Source organism: Lepidochelys kempii, chromosome 5, assembly GCF_965140285.1.
Source record: "Lepidochelys kempii isolate rLepKem1 chromosome 5, rLepKem1.hap1, whole genome shotgun sequence".
Classification (NCBI taxonomy): Eukaryota; Metazoa; Chordata; order Testudines; family Cheloniidae; genus Lepidochelys; species Lepidochelys kempii.
Genome location: NC_136384.1, coordinates 120,918,056 through 120,941,237, shown reverse-complemented (window position 1 = coordinate 120,941,237; position 23,182 = coordinate 120,918,056). Strand labels below are relative to the sequence as shown.

Here is a 23,182-nt window from a genome sequence, read left to right as displayed (position 1 = left end):
TTAAATGCTTTGTTTGATAAATAAATAAATATAGAGCCATTTGGTTGGGGATCTTACAAGCTTTACAGCAGAGATTGTAAGCTCCATGATTGGGAGATATTGTAAACTTTGTAGGCAGCCCTAGCAGCTTTCATAGCCATTTTTAAATGAGCCATCTTTCAATGAGGTGTCTCTTAGTAAGGCATTACTTGTTGAATGGGTGGTTTCTTTATATGAAATTATTTGTTTTGTATAGCTTTCAAACTCTGCACAGTTTTGGCAACTCTCTATGGTACCCCAAAATGGAGTGTCCTTGAAAGGCCTTAGGAAAAGTAGAATGTCTAGGAAAGTTCTAATGTGAAAGTGCAAAATTGATATTTTTAAATGTTCAAAACTTTAAAGTTACTGAAAGTGGCTTCCTTTTTATGTTCCATAGAGATCTAAATTTGGAGTTAAATGTTCCCCTGAAAAAGAAAAGGAGTACTTGTGGCACCTTAGAGACTAACCAATTTATTTGAGCATTTGTAAGGAGAGTGGTCACTTTAGATAAGCTATTACCAGCAGGAGAGTGGGTTTGGGGGGGGGGTGAGAAAACCTGGATTTGTGCTGGAAATGGTCCAACTTGATGATCATACACATTGTAAGGAGAGTGATCACTTTAGATAAGCTATTGCCAGCAGGAGAGTGGGGTGGTGGGAGGTATTTTTTCATGCTTTGTGTGTATAAAAGATCTTCTACACTTTCCACAGTATGCATCCGATGAAGTGAGCTGTAGCTCACGAAAGCTTATGCTCAAATAAATTGGTTAGTCTCTAAGGTGCCACAAGTACTCCTTTTCTTTTTGAGAATACAGACTAACACGGCTGTTACTCTGAAATGTTCCCCTTGTGAGTCATACTCCAGCTGCTTTGTGCCTCTCTGCAAGTGGAAAGCAGCCCTAGACTTGTCAGATCTTTCTTTAGAAGTAATGTTTTTATGTTGGAGGTTGTTGGCTGCCTCCCAGCGAGCTTGTCTTTGATCTGTGGGCAATCACAAATCTAATTCAAACTGTTGGACATGCTGGTCCCCTTCCTTCCATTCAGGCTATGAGGAAACAAATTAAGTGCCCCTTTGTTTAGTAATAGATGAAACAATGGAAGCCACTGCCCAAAGACTAGACGGAATGCAAAGACAGGGACTGCGGACTGATTTGATTGCAGCTGTGTGTGTGTGGGGGGGGGGGTATGTCTACACTACAATAAAACACCCACGGCTGGCCCAAGTCAGCTGGCTGAGGCTCGTGGGGCTTGAGCTGTGGAGATATAAAATTGCAGTGTAGATACTCGGGTTGGGGCCCAAGCTCTGTGACCCTCCTCCATAGTGGGATCTCAGAGGCTGGAGCCCAAACGTCTACAGTGAAGTTTTATAGCCCCACAGCCTGGCTGCGGTTATTTTATTGCAGTGTAGACAAACCCTGTGTGAGTTGAAGCAGTCAGAAAGAGGCAGACAGCCAAGACTGGACACAACACTAAGAGAAAGCTGAGAGAGAGAGAGCTTTCTGGACAGCATGCTGGCTGGAAAGAGACTTAGAATTCTAAGCAAGGAAATTGTGTTCAATTCTTTGATTCATACTGTGGTCAGGGATACAGGTAGGGTGACCAGATGTCCCTATTTTATAGGGACAGTCCTGATATTGGGGCATTTTCTTCTATAGGCGCCTATTACTCCCCACCGCCGTCCCGATTTTTCACACTTGCTGTCTGGTCACCCTAGATACTTTGTGTACATTATTTGTAAATAAACAGGATTGCATCAAAGAAATACCTGACTTCATCACCATTTTCTCCTCCTAACAGAAACAACTCATAGTGCTGAATATTGGCTAACTGCTCAGGATAAAAAGTGTAAAAGTATGAATGAAAAGGGACCTTATCCAATAGCTAAGGCCCATAATTTGAAGTATCTTAAAATGGCTATATTCTGATGTTTTGTACTTCAGCATTTTAAATGTTTTCTTGACTTTTAAATAAATCCACTGCTGTTGCCAAATTTTAAGAGTGGGAAGTTGTATCTATATATAAAGTTATGTTGTATCTATATATACACATTATACTGTAGAGATGAAGGACATAAGAGTACTTCATTCCCAGCAAAGGGAATACAGTACCCAGACACTGGTCTCATTTATATGTGTAAATTACCCAACAAAACCCTATTTGTAAAGTTTTATCTGACAGATGCTAGTACACAAACAAGGAAGTGAATAGAAAGAAATCTTGTTAGTACATGCTTTTTTTAAAATAAGCCAGGGGGCTGGGAAATCAGTGCTTGCCAAATGAAATATAAAAAGGGTCGCTTTAAGATTCTAAACGCTTTACAAACAATGAACATTTAAAATAAATTTAAAAATTGCAAATACTTAGCTGTCTTTTTACACAATTTTAACTGTTTAGATTTTTCGTATCCCTTTTAAATTTCTTGCTATTGTATTATTATTTTTCTTATCTCGTTCAAGATTTATATATTGCAGATGAACTTGTTTTTGTTGATAATTTGGAAGAATATCGTAAACAACTACCTACTCTGCATACCCTCTTGGCTAGACTAAAAAATTTCTTAGTGAAGGATCCCCTCTTAAATTCTAAAGGACAGATTTTGACTGAAGAAAACCTTTTCAGGTACTTGCAAAGTTGTTATATAATTTTGAACATAAAACCTCTTCCTCTTGTATGTATGTGGATCATAAGCGTGCTTAATATTGCCACTTTAGCATCTTAACTCATGTTATTTCATTATGGATTTTGTTCAGCTGTGATTTCTTTATAATTACAATGAAATAAGATATGTAATTGGTTTAAAAAACTTAATCTCTTTGTAATGGAAAGAAGAATGTGTAGGATGGAGGTTAAATACATTGTTAAAGAAAATAGAATAAGAGAGGTGGTATGATTTTAGAGCCCTACATGTCTGATTGTTTCTGTGGGTTTTTTTTAAATACAGCTTGCAGTGCTGAAACAATGTTCAGCTTTAAAAGAACCCAATCCTCCTTAGTCAGTCAAAACTCCCACTGAGTTAAATGGGCAGGATTTGGATTTATGCCTGCATAAAGTTCATTGCAGAATCGAGATCTTAACTTGCTGTTTAAATTAAACAAAAGAAAAAAGAAAAGTAGGGCAGCATGCAAAACTTATCCAGTTGACTATTAAATACTCTTCATTTGCCCACCAAGTTACCTGAAATTGTTCATTAGCTAGTTTAATGTTTTGACCTTTTTTATAATAATTTTATTTATTAAATACTCAACTTTCCTCAGTGAAAGCACAGAACAAATAATTAAAATACTCCATGATTAAGAAAATATTATAGGCCTATTATTAAGGTTTTCCAATACTCCTCATTATAAGACCTTGTTTTCAGTTGCGTGTATCTTTGTCAAACTTTAACCATTTGGGTTGAAACATTCCATACCAAGTTTCTGCCTCAGGCTGTTTATTTTTGCAAATGTTTCAGCCAGAATGGTTCACCTGTCTCTGAGAACAAGGCTAGTGAAAAATATGTTTGTTTTTTTCTTTTGTTCACATTGAAAAATTCAGGGATATGAAATTTGGTAGGGGGGTTGCCTTTCTGCCAGGCATGTGTCTTTTGTCATCTCCATGAATATCTACACAAATTTGGCCAAGTTATAAGCCTTTGAAAAATCTCAGTTCACACATGCTAAGTAGAGCTTTGCGGCTAAATCATGCTGATATGGAAGACATCTGAGGGGTGGATCTAAAGGCTCCAACTGTGCTGATGAAACATGTGGGTGTCAATATGATATCACATGATGGAATTTCCATTTTTTTCAGTTAGATTTTTTTTTTTAAGCAATCAAATTACACACTCAAACAACTACAATAAAATCATTAAGATTACAAAAGCAAGCACTCAAAGGTTAGGAAATGCCAGAATTACGGTAGCCTGTGCAACTGTAATTCAACCCCCCTTTGCAGATGCATTGTCATACAATCTTTTTCTGTAGGACCCCTGCCTCATTCAGTACACATGCTCTGGCAATAAATCAGGGTTATGTAATGAAGGAGAATGTTGTCTGCAGGAACCCGGCCTTTTGTTGCAGAAGTTGTAAGGTATGTAGTGAATGAGGCAGGAGACTGCAGGAGGAAAAAGGATGGTCTTGTGGTTAAGTCAGTTGAATGCTGCCCTAGAGACCTTGATTCTATCCCGGTCTCTGCCAAAGAGTTCCTATGTAATGCTAAGCAAGTCTTTTAAGCCAAACTTTTCAGAAATAGTCACTAGCTGTATGTTCCTCATTTTCTTTGTGCTCAACTTGAGACCCAGGGGTCTGATTTACAGAAGTGCTGAGCATTTACAGCTGGAACTGAAGTCAATGGGAACTGTGCTTTGAGCATATAAAGTGCTATATAATGCTAAGTAATCTGAAAAGTCACGTCCTAGGTATTTCAGATTGGGCATCCAATGTAGTAGATTCTTTTGACCTTAATCCTCTTTGGGACAGATTTTTAAGTGTATTTGTGTGCCTAAAGATGCAGACAGGTACCTATTGGGATTTCAAAAGCACCTAGGCACCGCATTCCCATTGGCCCTCGATGCCTCAGTTCTCCATTTGTAAAATGGGGATAATAATAATATCCCCTTATCTGACAGGGTGTTATGAAAATTAAGTCATTATTCTGATGAACAGTACAGGAAGATAAGAATGGCTATAGTGGGTCAGACCAAAAGTCCATCTAGCCCAGTATCCTGTCTTCCGACAGTAGCCAATGCCAGATGCCCCAATGGGAATGAACAGAACAGGAAATGATCAAGTGATCCATCCCCTGTTGCCCATTCCCAGCTTCTGGCAAACAGAGGCTAGGTACCCATGAGATGAATAATTCTGCCTTCAGAGCAAGGTTTGAATATGGTGCAGTAAATAAGGCCGGGGGCCACCCATTAAACAATAAGAAAACAAAATATTTACTAGCTATTAAGTGAGGACTATCCATTCCGTGCACTGAATAAGGTCGGGGGTACTGTGGAAAAAATGAGTAAAAATAGTCATTAAAGACTGTGAATGGATATGCACAAAGGGACTTAATTAAGTTTGCACATTTCTAACTTTTGAATGCTTGACTTTGCAAACTAAATAATGCAGTGTAGTTGTAGCCATGATGGTCCCAGGATATTACAGAGACAAGGTGGGTAAGGTAATATCTTTTATTGGACCAACTTCTGTTGGTGGGAGAGACAGTGTTTTGAGTCACACACAGCTCTTCTTCAGGTCTGGGAAAGGTACTCTGACTGTCACACCTAAATGCAAGATGGAACAGATTGTTTAGCATAAGTAGTTAGTACATACAAGGATTTAGCTGTGACGCTTGGAGTACCTTTCCCAGACCTGAAGGACCGCTCTGTGTGGCTCAAAGCTTGTCTCCCTCACCAACAGAAGTTGGTCCATCCTAAATAATGTTCTTTTAATAGGTTGTGTGTGTGTATAGAAGAATATAAAGTACTAAAAAGCAAAACCAACAGAATAGAGGAATTAAAAATGTAGGGGAGGTGAGTTACACAAGTTCAGACAATGTTCAAGAGAAAAAATATCTGTGGAAAAAATACTTGAGCCAATTTTTTTTTAAGAAGTGAGGAGGAAGATGAAGGAACTATTTCCAGACTCTAGCAATTGCTGACACAAAAGCTAGAATGCTCTCTGACTTTAGGTGCAATGGGGAAACCCCTAAAAGGCAGGTAGTGTTATGACATAGATATCCACCAAGCTAATGCTTAAGAAAAAGGCGTCTCAAGCAGGTGGTGTCAAGAAACATCACTCTCTCCTTTCAGTGGTATGGTGGTAGTTCTGGAATTTATACCAGTGGCGCTTAAGAATACAGTTTCAAGAAAGCAACTGCATGGATATTGGGAAAAAATAATGGCATCAGTATTTCCTGTTGCCATAGTAGGCATTATGATTATGCATAACAGTTAAGAAAAAATCTTTGTTACCATGAATAAATGAAACCAGCTAGAGATGAATCAAATGGCTGTCACCAACCAGGATTCAAATCTGCCCTCCGATATGGGTACTTTGTGATACATCATTACATACCTTGTTTTTTCTTTTAATTCAGTGAAACTTTCTCAAAGGTGTCTAAGTCTGGCTTACATTTGTGCACACACAGATTTGTGCATGCACTTTTTAAATGTTAACTGTATGTGCAGGTATATAGACTTGCATGCACAAACTGTTTGTTGAAATTGGATTTGCATAGGCAAATCCAATCACCTGTGTGCGCAAGTGATAGAATTTATTATTTGCATGCACAGCTGATAGTACTTGAAAAATGCACTTAAATGTGTTAGCACTTGAAAATGGTGCAAGCAGAAGTTTGTGCATACAGAATTGCTTGTACACAAATGGAGATAAAGTTTTAAAATTTGTCCCTAATTTTTTTAAATTAGGTATTCATGACTAAGGCTAAGATTTTGTCACAGATATTTTCAGTGTAAGCCATCTGCCCATCAGAGTTGGCAGCAACAAGGACCGGGTTCAGTATCTAGGGGTTCCATTTCACTAATACAATGCAAAACCAGCTTGAGTCCCCACCCAGTGACCTGGGACAATTACATACCACCCCCTGGGCACCTCTAAGAGGCAATACTTCCCTTCTCACAAGTACAGAGTCTGAGTGTAGCAAAAGCCTTTTAATAAAGGAAGGAAACAATGCGGCATTACATTGCGGAAACACCACAAACAGGATTCATAACGCAAACCATGAGCAAAAGACCCACCCCCAAGTAAGTTTGGCAGTGTCCTTTTCCCCTCAGGGTCTTAAGTCCAATAACCCAACAGTCATCCCATCCACAGTTTCTGACCTTGGTCAGTGCAGCCCCCAGAGTTCAGACGTTCATCTGCAGAGTTTACCTCCCAGCCTGGGTGGAAGTGAGGGGAGGTATGGGGGGGCCTCTTATGTGCTCCACTGCTCAGGTTGATGGCCGATTGCCACACCTCTCCATGGGGTTCTGCTGCAGGGGTCACCGCCAGCTACGCCTCTCCACCAGCCATCCTGCTGGCCACTGCTCTCCGCCAGCCACCCTGCCATCTTCTCCATGCGCCTCTCCGCTAGCTGTCCTGCTAGCCGCTCACCAACTTGTCTTCAGCCCCCCCAACTCTCAGTGAGCTCAGCTCTTAGTAACTTCAGCTCTCAGTGATTTTAGCTGGTAGTAGGGGAACCTCAATGCTGGTGCACCACTAACTCAAAGTAGGTCTAATACTTAGACCTAGGTATCAGTGATTTCAGCTCTGCAGCATGTAACAAGACTCCTAATAGAGTCAAAATTAGCTCCATTATTACACAGTGTACAGTAGAGGGGTCAAAGCACTGTTCAAGGCCCTCAGAAAGCACCCACACTACCAAGTACAGATACCTATCCCCAACCTCTCTCTCAATTCACTGGGTTTTGGAACCCATGTCCCTTGCCTAGCGAGTGATACTTAGTTGAGGGCAAGTCCCTCCATCATAAAATGCCAAGTACAGTTCTACTGTCCTTGAGTCACATAACCAGGATAACAACCCTTTATTACTCCTGCCCCAATAACAAAGAGACTGGGGATCCCACAGCAGCCAAAGTGACCATTTGGGCAAGCAGTCCATCATGCTAGGCAGGGTGGGTGTGCCCATGCAAACGAGATCAGCCCCTGAAGTCCTTTTCCACAGCTCACCACCAGAGGTCAGGGTAGAGCTCATTCTGACTCTGCTTACATCAGTAAAAGTCAGACAGGTCACAGGCAATAATGAAAAATTCACAGAAGCCTGTGACCTGTCCCTGACTTTTACTAAAAATATCCATGATAAAATGAGAAGCCTCGGCAGCTCCAAGTAGGCTGGGAGCTCCAGGGGCTCCGAGCTCCAGGGTCCCCCTCCGCTGGCAGCTCCCAGCTGTGAGAGTCTCCTTTGCCTCACGCAGCTGCCGGAATCCATGACCTCCATGACTAAATCACCGCCTTATTCATGACACACACACATCTCTGTTGGGCAAGAGGAATTCAATCCTTTTTTTTTAGTTCCAGATAATATAATAATATGCATATCTCAGTCATATTGGGCCCTCAGTCTTTATAAAATCTTTCCAATAGTGTACTGAATTGCTGGATTTTAAGCATCTTATAGTAATAGTATACCACCAATATATACATATAAGTATATGTATACCATACTAATACATATATTGTACAATTAGCTACAGTATTTTATTTTATAGAGTTAAGGACTCCTGTATTTATATCTGAGAGTACAATCTCTAAAAGTATGTTCAGTTTAGTTACAATTCATCATTCATTTGTATGGAATGTAATCCAATAGCCACCATAATTCATGTCTGATTCATAACATTTACTAATCTTATTATATAAGCAGATCCATTTATACTGGTTCACACTGACTATATGAAACATACATTTGGACATTTCTGCTGTTTATTTTTTAAATGATGCTCTAGAAGTAAGGATTAATAAAAACCCCTCCATAAATAAAGTAGAGGTTCTTCCTCTGGGGAGGAATTCATCCCCAACAGCCGGAGAGAGTGATCCTGGCCTCAGTTACTAGATGCCCTCGCCCTTAAAGTGTTTGTGTTTATATGTGTTCCTTTTTCCTTCTCCCTCCAATGCTGACTGGGAGGAGTTTTCAGCATTATCCTGTCTCTTGTCCTTGGCTGAGCTCCTAAATGTGACACTCAGATTGTGTGAGAGGTCAGTTTCTTTTTCTACTGTCTCCACTGGAAATATGCTGCCAAAAATGTAGAAAGCAAAGGAGGAGGGTGGTAACCGGAGGCCAAGAACTGGTATGAAGGCATGCAGACTTCATGTGAATGGTACTGGCCTCCTACTGATCCATACCGTTTGCTGGCAGTCCGAGCAGCTTGCTCCAGCTGGGGAACAATGCTTCCTCCATGGAACAGTTGGGGAGAATTATCCACAAAGGAGAGCCATCCTTTACTCAGGCATACTTCCACTGAAATTAAAACGAAATAAAAATCTCAGGATATGGGCTTTAGTAATTTATACTCTTAAATCAAAATTATTATTTCTGAGAGGTAGTGGTGCCCCAGAGTTGGCGAGGAAGTGTACTCCCTGAACAATAGTGCATTTTACAATCATAAAGCCTTTAAAGACATGGGGGACAAGGCACTGGGAAGTGACTCTATGCACTCTCTCCTTCTTCCTGCACTCCTTCACAGAGCAAGTGTTAATCTAGTTCTTCCTTTTTATTTCTTTTGTATTTAAAAGCCTATCAGTTCGCCTTTGAAGAACATTTTTAGATTTTAATTTTATTTAATATTAAACAGACTTTGTCTTATTTCATTGCATTAATACATACACAGTGATTCACAGAAAGAAAAGTAAAAGTTTATAAAAACTGAAGGATTCAAGAAATTTTGATTTGTACAAAATCATAAAAGCTCTTCATATATCAGAAAAACGTATTTTGGTAAGAAAATGAGATTCTACAATCCTGCAATGTAAAGCAATTTCAAATGACTGGGGAGTTTGAATGTTGTGACAATGATTAATTCTAAAACTGGTCTATCCTAAAAGTAGCAATTCTTGGAAAGTACGATGAACAGGTATCATGTCAGTTTAATGTTCAAATTATTACAGCATGCCTTAGAATTGTTTTCCTAGAAAATTGTAGGTTTTTAATAATTTTTCTGACATGTATTGTCATCAAGGTTACTATTAAAACTTTGCATCATGAATATAAAACAACAAATTAAAGAGAAGTCACTTGTGCTATTTTGCTGATCTTTTATAGGGAATGTTTGACTTTCCAAAGCAATGCAGAGACACACGAAAATGAAAAAGAACTACATGTAGCTAAGGAAATTTTTTGTCGAATGTCTTTAAACGATGAGGAGGTATTATAAATAAGTTTCATCCCAGTGATTTTAGTGACTGCTTGCCTAATACACTTATCAATATACGTAATTGTCTTCTGACTTAAAAGTGACTTGTAAGTCACTTAAACAGAATTCCCTTAATTTTTGCAAAATGTGCCAAATGCCTCCATTAGCCAAGATTTTTAAAAAAGAGTATTAGTTTAAATCAGGTTTTTTGGTTTTGTTTTCTTGGAGGCCTGTGATGGGAAGCTCCACTTTTGGTGTCTATTTCTGATATGGTCAGATGCACCAGCACATGCTAGATTGGTGACATGAGATCAAAAGTGGAAACCAAGTGGAGAAGGATCTAGCCTTTGTGTGTATGTCTTGGATGGGTGGGTGGAGGGGGAAGAGAAGGTTCAGGTAAGTGTCTTTTTTACTATTATGCTCAGTTTTGCAACACTTTAAAAATAATATTTCTTACACTTCGAGGCACATTATGTCTCTGCAGAGGCAGAATGGCACTGGGGAGGGCAGAGTAGATGCATCACTGAAGGAGTGAAGAAGTAGTCAGGGAGCATGCTGAGTAGCAGGACTAATTAAACCTAATTCAAGTATTTATATCTAGTGCTTTTTCAGCACAGCCAAACCATGGTGCAAAGGGAGAGTGAGGGTATAGTCCCTCTCTGACACCATACGAACAAGAGCAGGCATCATGTCAGCACTGCCTGTAGCACTAATCAGTTCCTCCAGTTATTTTTACACCAGTACCACGCTTGACTTTTTTTCTGTGAATATAAGTCATTTATTTTAGTTTGATTTCTTTTTCCCATGAATTGAGCCCTCTTTCTACTCTTAAGACAGTCTTAGTCTAAATTTCTGCAAACTATTTAAAACTAAAAAAATCAAAATTAAATAGTAAAAGCAAAAAATCACAAATTTAAACCTTACCTATCTCAGTATACTGTATTTATTATTTTTTCAGTCATTAATGCTGCCTGTTGAATTAGAATCCAAGAAGACAACAAACTTCAGACAGAAAGTTGAGATTCCATCGTGCTTGGAACTGAAAGAGTTGTTAAAATTAGCACCAGAAATTATAGCAGATGAAAGCAGGAGTGAAAAACAAATCAAAGGTGAGAATTATTTTCTTGATACGTTGGGCCCAATTCTCCTCTCATTTGCACAGATTTCACACCATTATCTTTTTAACTCCATTATCTTCACTTCAATTACTACTGATTCAGACTAGTATAAATCAGATGAGAATGAGGCCCATTATTTGTATGAAATTATGGAACAAGTTTGGCATGTCAAATTTCAAAGTATTAAAGTTTCCTGTAAGCAGCCAGAAGGAAGTGATCTCTTACATACTGTATACCTCAATTCAGGCCCGTGTTATTTCAGAAGGAGATATTGTTATTGAGGTGGAAGAGTGAATCTAATGACAATAACTGAATAGGTTAACCAAGCTAAGATGAATTTTTTAGACATCCCAGAGTAGTTTCCGATAATTCATGCAGTACAGTCACTCCATATAAGTTGTCCACAACATCACAGGGGGAGCTGGTAACAGCCTCTGTATTTACTTTGGCTACCATCTCTGTTTCAGAATATTCTTATGACCTTTTCTTTGAGAAATTCTCCCACCTCCATTGTTAGCAGCAGACCTTTGATATTCAGTAGCCTGAGAGTTATTCCCCTGCTGAAGTGCCTTTTCTTTATCCCATGAAACGCCATTTGCATTTTTCTATTAAACTTTTAAAAATCCTTATTTTGTTCTCTTTTGTTCCTCAGGAAATTTTTGGCACCCTGCCAAATACTCACTAAAAATACAAATATTCTGTAGGCTGCCAAAGTAGCAGTGGCAGATGATACTGTACTGTGAGTACCAAAGCAACTGTAGCGATGGAGTGGAAGTAAGAGATGGGCTGGGCTCCATATCCCTCTAGACCTGGTCCATGACCCCAGAGCTGTATGTGTCGCATGGGGCAGAAACCCACCACCTCTTGATTGACAGGAAAGAGAGCTAGGCCAGCTTCTCCCGGAGCAACCCCCAGCACTTGACCAGTGATCCATTTTCTCCCCATCTTCCAAGAATACCATATGGGTTCAGGCGTCCTAATCTCATACCATGGAGAGAAAGAGCCAGCTGGGTTCCCCCTACCACTACCCACAAAACCCAGTGGTCCATCACTTTCTTGGTTAACAGCTTTCTCCTGCTGCCAATTAACCTAGTTAGGCCTTAGTCCTTTAGCTCCAGTGGTAGTAGCTTGTGTTACAGTGCTGAAGGTCCAGGAGTCAAACCCTGCTCGTGACATGGGGATGCCTCAGTTGTACATAATAGAATTATTTTTTCATCTTTTTCCTTTAAAAAATAACTCTAAGAAATAACCCACAAAAATGAAAAAGAACTGCGTGAAGTTAAAAACTAATATAAATACGACATTTAAAGAAAGTTATTAAGGTTGCAAAGTCAAGAACTTGAAAGTTAGGAAATACCAAAATTAAGGTTACCTGTGCAATTTAATTTTGTGTATGTATTATAGTACAAGTACTGTCTAATTACATAATCTCATGCTGTTTTATTCCCACAGAATCACTGCCTTATTCAGTGCACAGGGTTGATTCACAAAGGGATAGAATTACAGTTGTACAAGTAACCATAAATCTGGAATTTCCTAACTTTTCAGTCCTTGACTTGCAATCTAAACAACATTCTTTTAATGCAATTTTTTGTATGTAATAGTGCATTGTAGAATCTACCAAACACAAATAAACTATGTTATTGCTATAAACATTGGATTTTCTATGTTTGTAAACTAATTGTAATTTTCACAATTGTACATACAAACGAGTAAAAGAAAAATCAATATCTAAAGCATTAGACCAGGGAAACAAAATAATAAATAGTGATGGCAGCACTTTCACAGTACAAATGTATATAGCAAACTGTTGTCAATACATGTTAAAATGTAATCTCAATTCTTATACACTTCATGAGTGCTAAGTATTGTTATTATGACTTAGTATGCATATTAGAGTTCTCCTTCAAAACATTATGGAAAGCCTGAGATGAGCATCAGAACACATCTAAGCAAAAAACAAAAATTAGTAAAATACCCTTCCACAATGTTTGTGTTTCTGAGGCTTCTAGTGGCTCAGAAAAAACACTACAACCCTGCCAACGTCCAATATTCTTCCCACATGTCTATCAAATGTTTCCATGAACTGAATAACATGATTAACAATTTAAACACAGACCAGGGTAAACTCTTTCATGAACCTGCTATTTCCCAGGATTCCCACTGCACATCTTATATCCTTCCTCTTGTATCCAAAGCAGAGCAGCTTTTCATATATCCCTGGATGGGATGATATGTATCTGCTGTGATTTGGTAGGTCAGTACAGCTATTTTCAGCCCTGGGAAGCTAGGGCAGGACAGGGAGGGAACTCTCACTCTCTCTCTCTCTCTCAAAGAAGCCCTTTACCAGGAATCAACAACATCTGTCTAGAATTTTAAAGCATTAGCTTTTTTCTCTAAATAAAAGAACAAATGGACATTCAGTGAAATTGAAAAGTGACATACAAAGCTGATAAAATAAATCATTTTTCACACAAAATACAGTTAACCTGTGATACTTATTGTCATGGGGTATAATTTAGGCCAAGATCTTAGCAAGTTTCCAAAAAGGATTAGATATTTATATGGATAACAAGAATATTCAAAGTCAAATAGTAAATATTAAAAAAGAAGAGTTTTGGAAACATCAGAAACGCTCTGGCTTTGCAGGATTAGTGTTACATTTTCAGTGACACTGCTCAGTTTTTAAATCTGTGCTTGTAATCAGTAACTTACCTGTGCAGCCGTGGAGACTGTGGCCGAGGTCTCAATTTGGCCAGAAAAAAATGACTATTTATTCATTTTGGCAAATGAGAGAATTAAAAAGGGGGTTTTTTAAGCTCAGGCAGTAGAGGCTCATGTATTTAGGTCCAGAAGTCGTCTGTTTGATCCCAGCTGCTGACAAGCCACCCATGGGAGCGGTGTTCCATAAGTTAGGAGGAAACTTTCCCTAAGGACAGATTATTTCACATCTAGCTAATACAGGGTTTCTTGCATCTTCTTCTGAAGCAGCTGGTACTAATCACTGTGAGAGACAGGATATTGGACTAGATGGACCACTGGCCTGATCACATATGGCAATTGTTATGGTCTTATGAACACCTTCTGCTGTTTGCATGGTAACTGATGGTAACTGCAGTACTTTGTATTGATAAATTCAAAATGATAACGGGGGATGAATAAATACAGAAACAAAACATTGTGTAAGAAACAGCTTTGAGGGAAAAAAGGAAATAAAATGGTTATCATTTGTGGCACCTTTTTATCTCTTTTCAGATCTTACTGCAAATATTACAAATGAAATAGAAATTTCAAAATACTGTCCCACAATGGAAGAGGTTTGTTTCAATCAAAACAGAAATCCACTGGAATGCAGTGAGGCAGGTAGGAAGTGCTATATAAGCAAATCCAGTGGCAGTTTTTAAGAACTGTTATTCTTTGATTATCCATATGTGTTCCATTATTTGATGCACACATATCCTGTGCATCTGAGATCAGAATCTATGGCCAGAGATGTCAGGTGGGATGCACTTGTGCCCAGAGTGAGCTCGCACCCTAGCCTCTCACCCCTCCTGAGAACATAAAGGGCAGAGTGAGGCCAGTTGTTCTTCAGGTTTTTACCACCTGTGACTGCAAGACAGACCTGCATGGAACATCCTTACCGCTTGCACTTGGCTAGCTTTGTTTGTAACTAGCTTTTAGCTTAGTAAAAAAAATTACAGTTAAAAAAATAAAGAAAAAAAAAACAACCAAAGAAACAAGTTCCTTGTAAGCTAGAAAAATCAGTAAGCATGTCTGTAATTCATTTTACTGTAAAAAATAGGGCAGTAAATGTGACCTACAAGAGATTGCTTTGACTCCGCAATCTTGTTTGCATAGCTGGTTAAAAATATACGGTCTAATCTTGCAAGTGCTCTGCATATGGAACATCAATTGAAATGGAATTGATTTCAGTGGTCGTCTTCTGTGACAAGCATTTACAAGACTAGGACTGTAAGTAACACTGAATTTTATTTGCATATGAAACAATAATTGACTCCCTCAGAGTTTGAGGTATCTGAGTTGCAGACTTGCTGGTTTCGTATTGATATTAGAACCATCACAAATATAATTTGAAAGAGCCATTCCATCTATGTAAGAGCTACATAACTGGGCCACAGCTGATCAACATTTAATTTTAAAAAATGCCCCAAAATAATAGCTGGTGATTTTAAATTCTGAATGGTTGGCTAGATGTGCAGAGATTCCCAGAGTCACATAGAAAAGCAGTAAAAAAGTGTGACTTATGCATTACTATTACCCCTGTTGTCTAGATATTAAAGTACCACAATTTGGTCTTTATTGCTCAAGTGATAAAACATAAAATCGTCATAATAAATTTGAAACACAAAATGCAACTGGTGTCAGTTATACATAAATATTTACATTTCTTTCACTTTTTTGTGAAATGTGGTGTCATTTTTCTGCAATTCCCAGTTAGTTACGCTTTATGTCCTCAATATGAAGTAGAAATACCGCTAACTCCGCCATGCAGACCACAAAAATCACATGTGAATTCACTTCATGCAGGACTTCAGGCAGAACCTATTTCTCCTGTTGGTAACAGGTAAGTAAAAGTTTAATGAGACTACAACTGGTACAACCTCCTCCAAATTAGTGCAAAACTAGCTTCATTGGATTCTGTTAATTTATGGCCTCATTCTGTGAGATGTTCATTGCCGATGGTTTTGTCCATTGTGTGCTTTGCCTTGGAGAGAAACATTACTCCAGGGAATACACCCTGTGCATGGTCTCAGTGCATGGAGCTTGAAAAGACCAAGAGAGTTGCTTTAAGGCTGTCCTCCTGTAAGGAGGCTTAATATCCTGAAGATCCAGCTTCCTCCTTGGGGAAGGTGAGGACTCATACCTCCATGGCAGTGAATCCTCCAAAGTCCTCAGCAGAGAAGCACACAGTGAGTACATTGGCCGAGTGCTGGGGATATCCATGTGGCGACAGAAGTATCAGCAGGGCTGTTCCATGGCTGCTTCTCTATTATATTTGCTAGAGTGAGTACCCTTCACAATCTTAATATCCTCCCTCCACAGACATGGAAGGACTAAAGCATCCTCTTGACAGGGGACCTCTAGTCTCCCTCCCTACCACTAGCTTCCCCTTGCTTGCCTCCAGGCCATTCAAAGGGTATATATACCCCTAATCTTTTCCCCTCTTTGAGGAGTGGAACCACATTGGTCCTGCAGCCAGAAAGCCCACTGCACCCACAGATGAGGAGGAAAGATTTTCCCAAATGAGTCAATAAGAGAAAGTAGAAGATTGGAGAGAAAGTAAATACTTTTGCAAAATTACTTTCTCTAAATGTGTTGGTTTGAAAATCTAAAGCTATGATTTAAGCTTCTTACCACGTGTCTCATTTTCTGTTTCTTTGTTTTAGTATTCTGCTTACAGAGTCAACTAAGAAGAACTTAGAGTGCCTGGTGTGGCAGTCAGAAAAATACCAAAATGCTGTGAACTCTCTTTTGCTTGAAGGTAAGGAAGTATGAATTCCGATATATTGAACTGATATAGAAGAGCTGTATGTGAAATATTACAGCAACATAGAAATTAATCTGGGAAGTGCTTGAAGAAATACAATGCAGATATTTGATGATACATTTTCAATGTTGATAAAATGAATGTAGAATGCAAGGAACGTGCGAATATTGCTCCTGTTTGCACACTAAAAATATATCCCAATTCATCTAAGGTGGGATGTTTGATTTTTTCCTCTATATAAATCTTCTTGTAAGGCAGATAACTAGTTTGTCTTTCCACAGTGGTAGTTTGTATATAATGACAGCCTTCCCCCAGTTTGAAAATCTTCAGTTCACCTCCTGATAATTATTTTAATGGGTATAGTAATTTCTAAAACTCAGTAACAAAACCTAACTTTAAACAAGCTCTGTTGAAATATTAATTTTCATTATAGAGTATGTTCTTATCTTCAAATAATTTTTAAAAATCCATACTAATAAATTCCTTAGTGGAATCATATTCATGGAGAACTAAGTGATAAGTTTCCAATGCCAAACGCACACATTAGGAAGTGGAATATGGAACCAAAAACAACTAAGTCATAAATTATTTCTGACCCCAACAGTTAGTGTTAAGAAACAACACCAAAAGACTTCTGTGAGATAAGTGAGTTACATCCTCATTTGTAAAATAGTCTATTTACTATTTACAGTTTTCAGATAATCATTATAATAGATGCTTGCAAGCATGGAAGGTAAACTCATAGATAATGAATAAATCTCGAATCATTTGTAATCCAGGTAATGCAGGTTTATATCAACAGACTAGAGATATAATTACAGCTGGGGAATTGAACACAAAAAACAAGGTGAAAAAATTTACATCTTACTAAGCTATGTAAATGTTTCTTTCTTTGCTGTTCAGGCAAGTGCTGATACTGAATTAGTTATGGAAAGATATACCAAGGGATATACATAAGTCATGAATATTTTTTTGTGATTTTACTGTCAAAAATGTTCTTCTCTCATGTTTCTAGTCCATTAATAGTAGTTTTTGTCTTGTTTTTTATAGAGAATCAGACTGTTGAACCTACATTTCAACATCATACAGTTACAGAACTGAAAAAGATTATGTCTGTCCATGTGGAAGCTCCAGTGTTTAGCCCATTAAAATCAGACTGGTGGATTCATTCAGGACTAAATCTGGTATTACCAGATTCTTTGGAGCAACTAAGCACTGATTTGGGTAGTGCAAATAGCCTGTTTTCTACTGAAGAGGAAGTATTCTCACAAATTACACAATTTCAGTTAGAAAGTAAGTATATTTGTTTTTGATAGAAAAGTTCAATGACAAGAATGGCAAGGAGATCTTTTTTAACAGACAGGTTTCAGAGTAACAGCCGTGTTAGTCTGTATTCGCAAAAAGAAAAGGAGTACTTGTGGCACCTTAGAGACTAACCAATTTATTAGAGCATAAGCTTTCGTGAGCTACAGCTCACTTCCTCAGATGCATATTGTGGAAACTGCAGCAGGCTTTATATATACACAGAGAATATGAAACAATACCTACTCCCACCCCACTGTCCTGCTGGTAATAGCTTATCTAAAGTGATCATCAGGTGGGCCATTTCCAGCACAAATTCAGGTTTTCTCACCATCCACCCCCTCACACACAAATTCACTCTCCTGCTGGTGATAGCCCATCCAAAGTGACAACTCTTTACACAATGTGCATGACAATCAAGTTGGGCTATTTCCTGCACAAATCCAGGTTTTCTCACATCCCCCCCACCTCACCCCCATACACACACAAACTCACTCTCCTGCTGGTAATAGCTCATCCAAACTGACCACTCTTCAAGTTTAAATCCAAGTAAAACCATAACATCTGGGGGGGGGGGTAGGAAAAAACAAGAGGAAACAGGCTACCTTGCATAATGACTTAGCCACTCCCAGTCTCTATTTAAGCCTAAATTAATAGTATCCAATTTGCAAATGAATTCCAATTCAGCAGTTTCTCGCTGGAGTCTGGATTTGAAGTTTTTTTGTTTTAAGATAGCGACCTTCATGTCTGTGATCGCGTGACCAGAGAGATTGAAGTGTTCTCCGACTGGTTTATGAATGTTATAATTCTTGACATCTGATTTGTGTCCATTTATTCTTTTACGTAGAGACTGTCCAGTTTGACCAATGTATATGGCAGAGGGGCATTGCTGGCACATGATGGCATATATCAAATTGGTGGATGTGCAGCCACTATCAGAGGCTCGTTCACCTGCACATCCACCAATGTGATATATGCCATCATGTGCCAGCAATGCCCCTCTGCCATGTACATTGGTCAAACTGGACAGTCTCTACGTAAAAGAATAAATGGACACAAATCAGATGTCAAGAATTATAACATTCATAAACCAGTCGGAGAACACTTCAATCTCTCTGGTCACGCAATCACAGACATGAAGGTCGCTATCTTAAAACAAAAAAACTTCAAATCCAGACTCCAGCGAGAAACTGCTGAATTGGAATTCATTTGCAAATTGGATACTATTAATTTAGGCTTAAATAGAGACTTGGAGTGGCTAAGTCATTATGCAAGGTAGCCTGTTTCCTCTTGTTTTTTCCTACCCCCCCCCCCCAGATGTTCTGGTTTAACTTGGATTTTAACTTGAAGAGTGGTCAGTTTGGATGAGCTATTACCAGCAGGAGAGTGAGTTTGTGTGTGTATGGGGGTGAGGTGGGGGGGATGTGAGAAAACCTGGATTTGTGCAGGAAATAGCCCAACTTGATTGTCATGCACATTGTGTAAAGAGTTGTCACTTTGGATGGGCTATCACCAGCAGGAGAGTGAATTTGTGTGTGAGGGGGTGGATGGTGAGAAAACCTGAATTTGTGCTGGAAATGGCCCACCTGATGATCACTTTAGATAAGCTATTACCAGCAGGACAGTGGGGTGGGAGTAGGTATTGTTTCATATTCTCTGTGTATATATAAAGCCTGCTGCAGTTTCCACGATATGCATCTGAGGAAGTGAGCTGTAGCTCACGAAAGCTTATGCTCTAATAAATTGGTTAGTCTCTAAGGTGCCACAAGTACTCCTTTTCTTTTTTTAACAGAAGATCCGTCATGCAGTTCAGTGATGGATACTAGCATAGCACCAACTAAGAAAGGAATCAGAAAAATTCTCATTCTCAAAAAGAAAAGAACTCGGAAAAGCATAAATTAGTCAGCACTATTACTCTAAACTCTGATTTACAAAAAGCTAAGATTGTCAGTTGCATGGATAAAAGTATGTGTGCACTTGCATATTTAATTTGTGGTTACCATGATTGCATATGCGAATTATGGTAGTTGCAAGCACAAATTAGCCACTTCAGGCCCTTAATGTTTCTAATGAAATACCTGGAAGGAGAACTTTTGAAAGGGATATAATAATTTCAAAGTATTATTAATTACTATTATTAATTAATATCACCATAATAGAGAATATGTTGATGTAGCAGACTCTTATATGGTTCCAGCTTCTTCTAGGATAGGCCAGTGGCACGGGACCTGTTTTAGTTAACTCAGCTTCTATTATAGTGAAGATTCATCAGTATACAATATTATGCATGGATTCATTCACTATGCAGATTTGTAAGGCTATTTGCGTGCAACTCAAATGGAAGAACACTACCACCTAGCTGTGGCAGCTCTGTAGAGACAGAACATATTGCAGTGCATTTAGCTACAGTATTGTTAACATGAATATACAGAAGTAATACAAAGGGTTAGGATTTTGGGAAATTGCAGCTCTAAAATGCATCAAATCACATCCTTTTTATTTTCTTATATTACAAACGCTTGCATTAAGCACAGTTACCCACATTCATAGTCAAATTTCTTGCTATTTCACACACAGTTTATCATTATGGGGATTTTTATCATGAAGCTGTCATATGCTTGTACTGAATAGTTAGTACAGTATATTATATTTCTCATGCATTCATAACCTTATAATGTCCCTTCAACTAGAACATGTAACAGGTACAATAGAATCCATTCTAGATCATTCTTGTGTTCTCCTACACAGCACTCACTGTTCTATGCAAAAGTCATAGCTTATGGGTATTGTTGCCCAATACAGTTGATAGGAAATGGGGGGTCAGGTATCTCACAGGAATTTTTTTTCCCTTAGGTTGATAGTTCCCTAGTTTATGTGTGTGCTGAACTGACCATGTTATCCCCAGTATTTCTGTACCTCTGCTGGAACAGCAGCAGTTCCTTTTCTGCTCTCTCTATAAGCCTGGGTTCTTTAGTCTCTGTTTGGCTTCTTGAAATGGCCAACATCTTGCAGCAAAGATTCTCTTATATGAAGCGTGGAGCTTGCTGAGGATTCCTTTAGCAGCAGTTTTACCGAATGCTCCTGTTACAACAGCAGCTTTGGGTAGACTAAAGAACTACTTCCACTGGCTTCCCCTGTCTAGCATCATGTGAAGAAGCAGCTTAGTAGCACCCACCTTGCTGTCTCCTCCCACCAGCTGGAGCTCTTTTTGGAGAATAGATTCAAGTTTGAACTGCCCCATCTCCTTCCTACTAAATCATTCACTCATGAAGGAAGAACTATTGGGAAGGGATTCCTCTTGCTCCGCACTCTTCCCAGCACCTCCTTGCCAACATTGGTGAGAGCATCTTACAGTCGGACTTGGAAGAGCCCACTCCTTCCACCCATTGACAGCAGCAGTGATCTGGGTCCTTATTAATCCAGAGCTGCAGAACTTTTTAGCAAGGCATAGCCAGACTACTGCACCTTGCGGAGCCTTCTAGCATGGAAATACAGTCTGTAGCAGAGGCTAAGAAGGCGTCATGAGTTACAGTAACTGGTTTCTATGGTCCTGTAGCCCCAAGGGACCCTCATCATTGGTGCTGATCCCATTTCACAATTTTCCTCATCCTCTTTACAAGAGCAGGAAATGGTTTTCTGGATCCTCTCCACTACTCACAGTTTCTAGCTTCTTTGGTCCCCAGGAGAGAGGTTTAACATCCTTTGCAAGCCCAACTCTACTACCAGTCTGCTCAGGAGACTGCAGGATTGGGGACCCAGGTTGAGCACCATTTCCCTCACCAATCCATCAGTTGTTCCCTCTCACTCAAACCTGATAAGTTAAGCCTGGTTCTCTCCACCAGGGTCCTTCTGTGTGCACAGAAGTTCAACCTAGCCCAGTGTGCCACCTTTTGAGGAACACTGCTGGTAGGCCCATAAATAGTGCAACAAAGTGGTCTATCAGTTCATACCATCAGCCTACAAGTGTCTCTGGTCCATCCTTTTTGCAGTAATCAAAGGATTAGTAAAGGATCAGTAACAGAAGAAAATAGGAAAATATTAGGAGAAGAGAACGTAAGTGAGAGGGAAAGTCCTCTAATAGAGCATAGTTCTAATGCTAATACCAAATCAGTGGAAGTTAGGAACCTAAACACCTTTGTGGAGCAGGATCCTAGAAAAATCACAAGAACACTACAATCCCTAAAGCCTGAGTTAGGTGCCTACGGTCCCTATACAATTAATTAGGAGAGAGAGGCACCATAGATTGCAGTCCACTAAGCCAGCACACAAGGCAAGGAGCCACCTAAGCTAGCCAGTGGGAGATACTGAGCAGAGAGGTATGCGCTAAGCCCTGCCCCTCTCTCAGAGATAGGCTCTTAAATCTAGGCTTCATGGAGGCACCTAACTGTGCTAGCAAGCCATGAACTGGAGGAAAATAGGCATTCAGCCACCCAAGATGCATGCAGGACCTGAAACAAAATGGAAGAGGAGGAGCAGGACCTCCCTTACAATCTTTAGCCAAGTGGATAGGATGTGGGACAACCCCAGTTTAAGTCCCCCTTCCTTCTGCCACCTCTCAGGTGATTGTCCTAACCACTAGGCTATAGAGTCAGTAACTGTTTCTCTAGCCAAATAGTATTTAAGTATTGAATTGTTTAATTAAAGCACCTAGTGAGTTTGGGCACATACAGAGTTAGGTTCTGGCCAAGTGGGAGTTTTCTTGATCGCAGTGGTGCCTAAAAATGAGACTTGGATTTCTAAGTATCTTTGTGAATCCCACCCTCACTCCTTATTCTTTATCCACAGGTACCTCTGATCTTTCGTTTTAGTGACCCGTTTTTCATTTGTTTGCTATTTTATTACCTTCCTTACTTGGTGAAGAGGATTATGGTCCCTGCTTGCTTTCCATGAGTTATGGTTTTTGTCCAGAGCAGTGGATCCAGCATAGGTAAAAAGTAAGAGTTTTCTTACCTTTAACTTTGATTTCCTCTAATATGGAGCCACTGCTCTGGGCAGACTCACCTTGTGCTTATTTAGTGTTTTATTAATTTCTGAGCTTGTCACAGGCTCGTCTTTTACATTCTTTCATGTAAGGTTGAAAGGGAAAGTCAAACAAGTTCTCAAAATGTCAGTGACACTACGGCAGACTGCATTGGTGATAGAACCATCATGCTAGGTTGCATTAAATCTATCACCATCTATAAGTTAATTGTGTATAGCTTCACTTCGGAGTTGATATAATGGCTTTGGAGCTTTCTGTTTTCTCAACTTTGGAATTTCTTATGTGGGAATAACATATCAGTTCAAACATGCCAGCAGTGGATTCTAACAACCTAAGTAAGGAAGAAGAAAAAAATCAGAAAAGAACTCTGCAGAGTTCTATTCAATTGGATTGGACAAGAACATTCTTGGGTTATAT

General features: G+C 39.2%; 1 protein-coding gene across 1 annotated transcript in view; it reads left to right on the top strand.

Annotated features, from left to right (window-relative positions):
* The window catches only part of SHOC1 (shortage in chiasmata 1), a 114,940-nt gene that overhangs the window by 32,981 nt on the left and 58,777 nt on the right, over positions 1–23,182 (top strand). Inside the window, exons 5-11 of the mRNA XM_073346129.2 lie at positions 2,474–2,636; positions 9,765–9,867; positions 10,814–10,964; positions 14,229–14,336; positions 15,429–15,558; positions 16,382–16,476; positions 17,533–17,775. Coding sequence (XP_073202230.2) covers positions 2,474–2,636; positions 9,765–9,867; positions 10,814–10,964; positions 14,229–14,336; positions 15,429–15,558; positions 16,382–16,476; positions 17,533–17,775 — 993 coding nt within the window. The remainder of the gene's footprint in view (positions 1–2,473; positions 2,637–9,764; positions 9,868–10,813; positions 10,965–14,228; positions 14,337–15,428; positions 15,559–16,381; positions 16,477–17,532; positions 17,776–23,182) is intronic.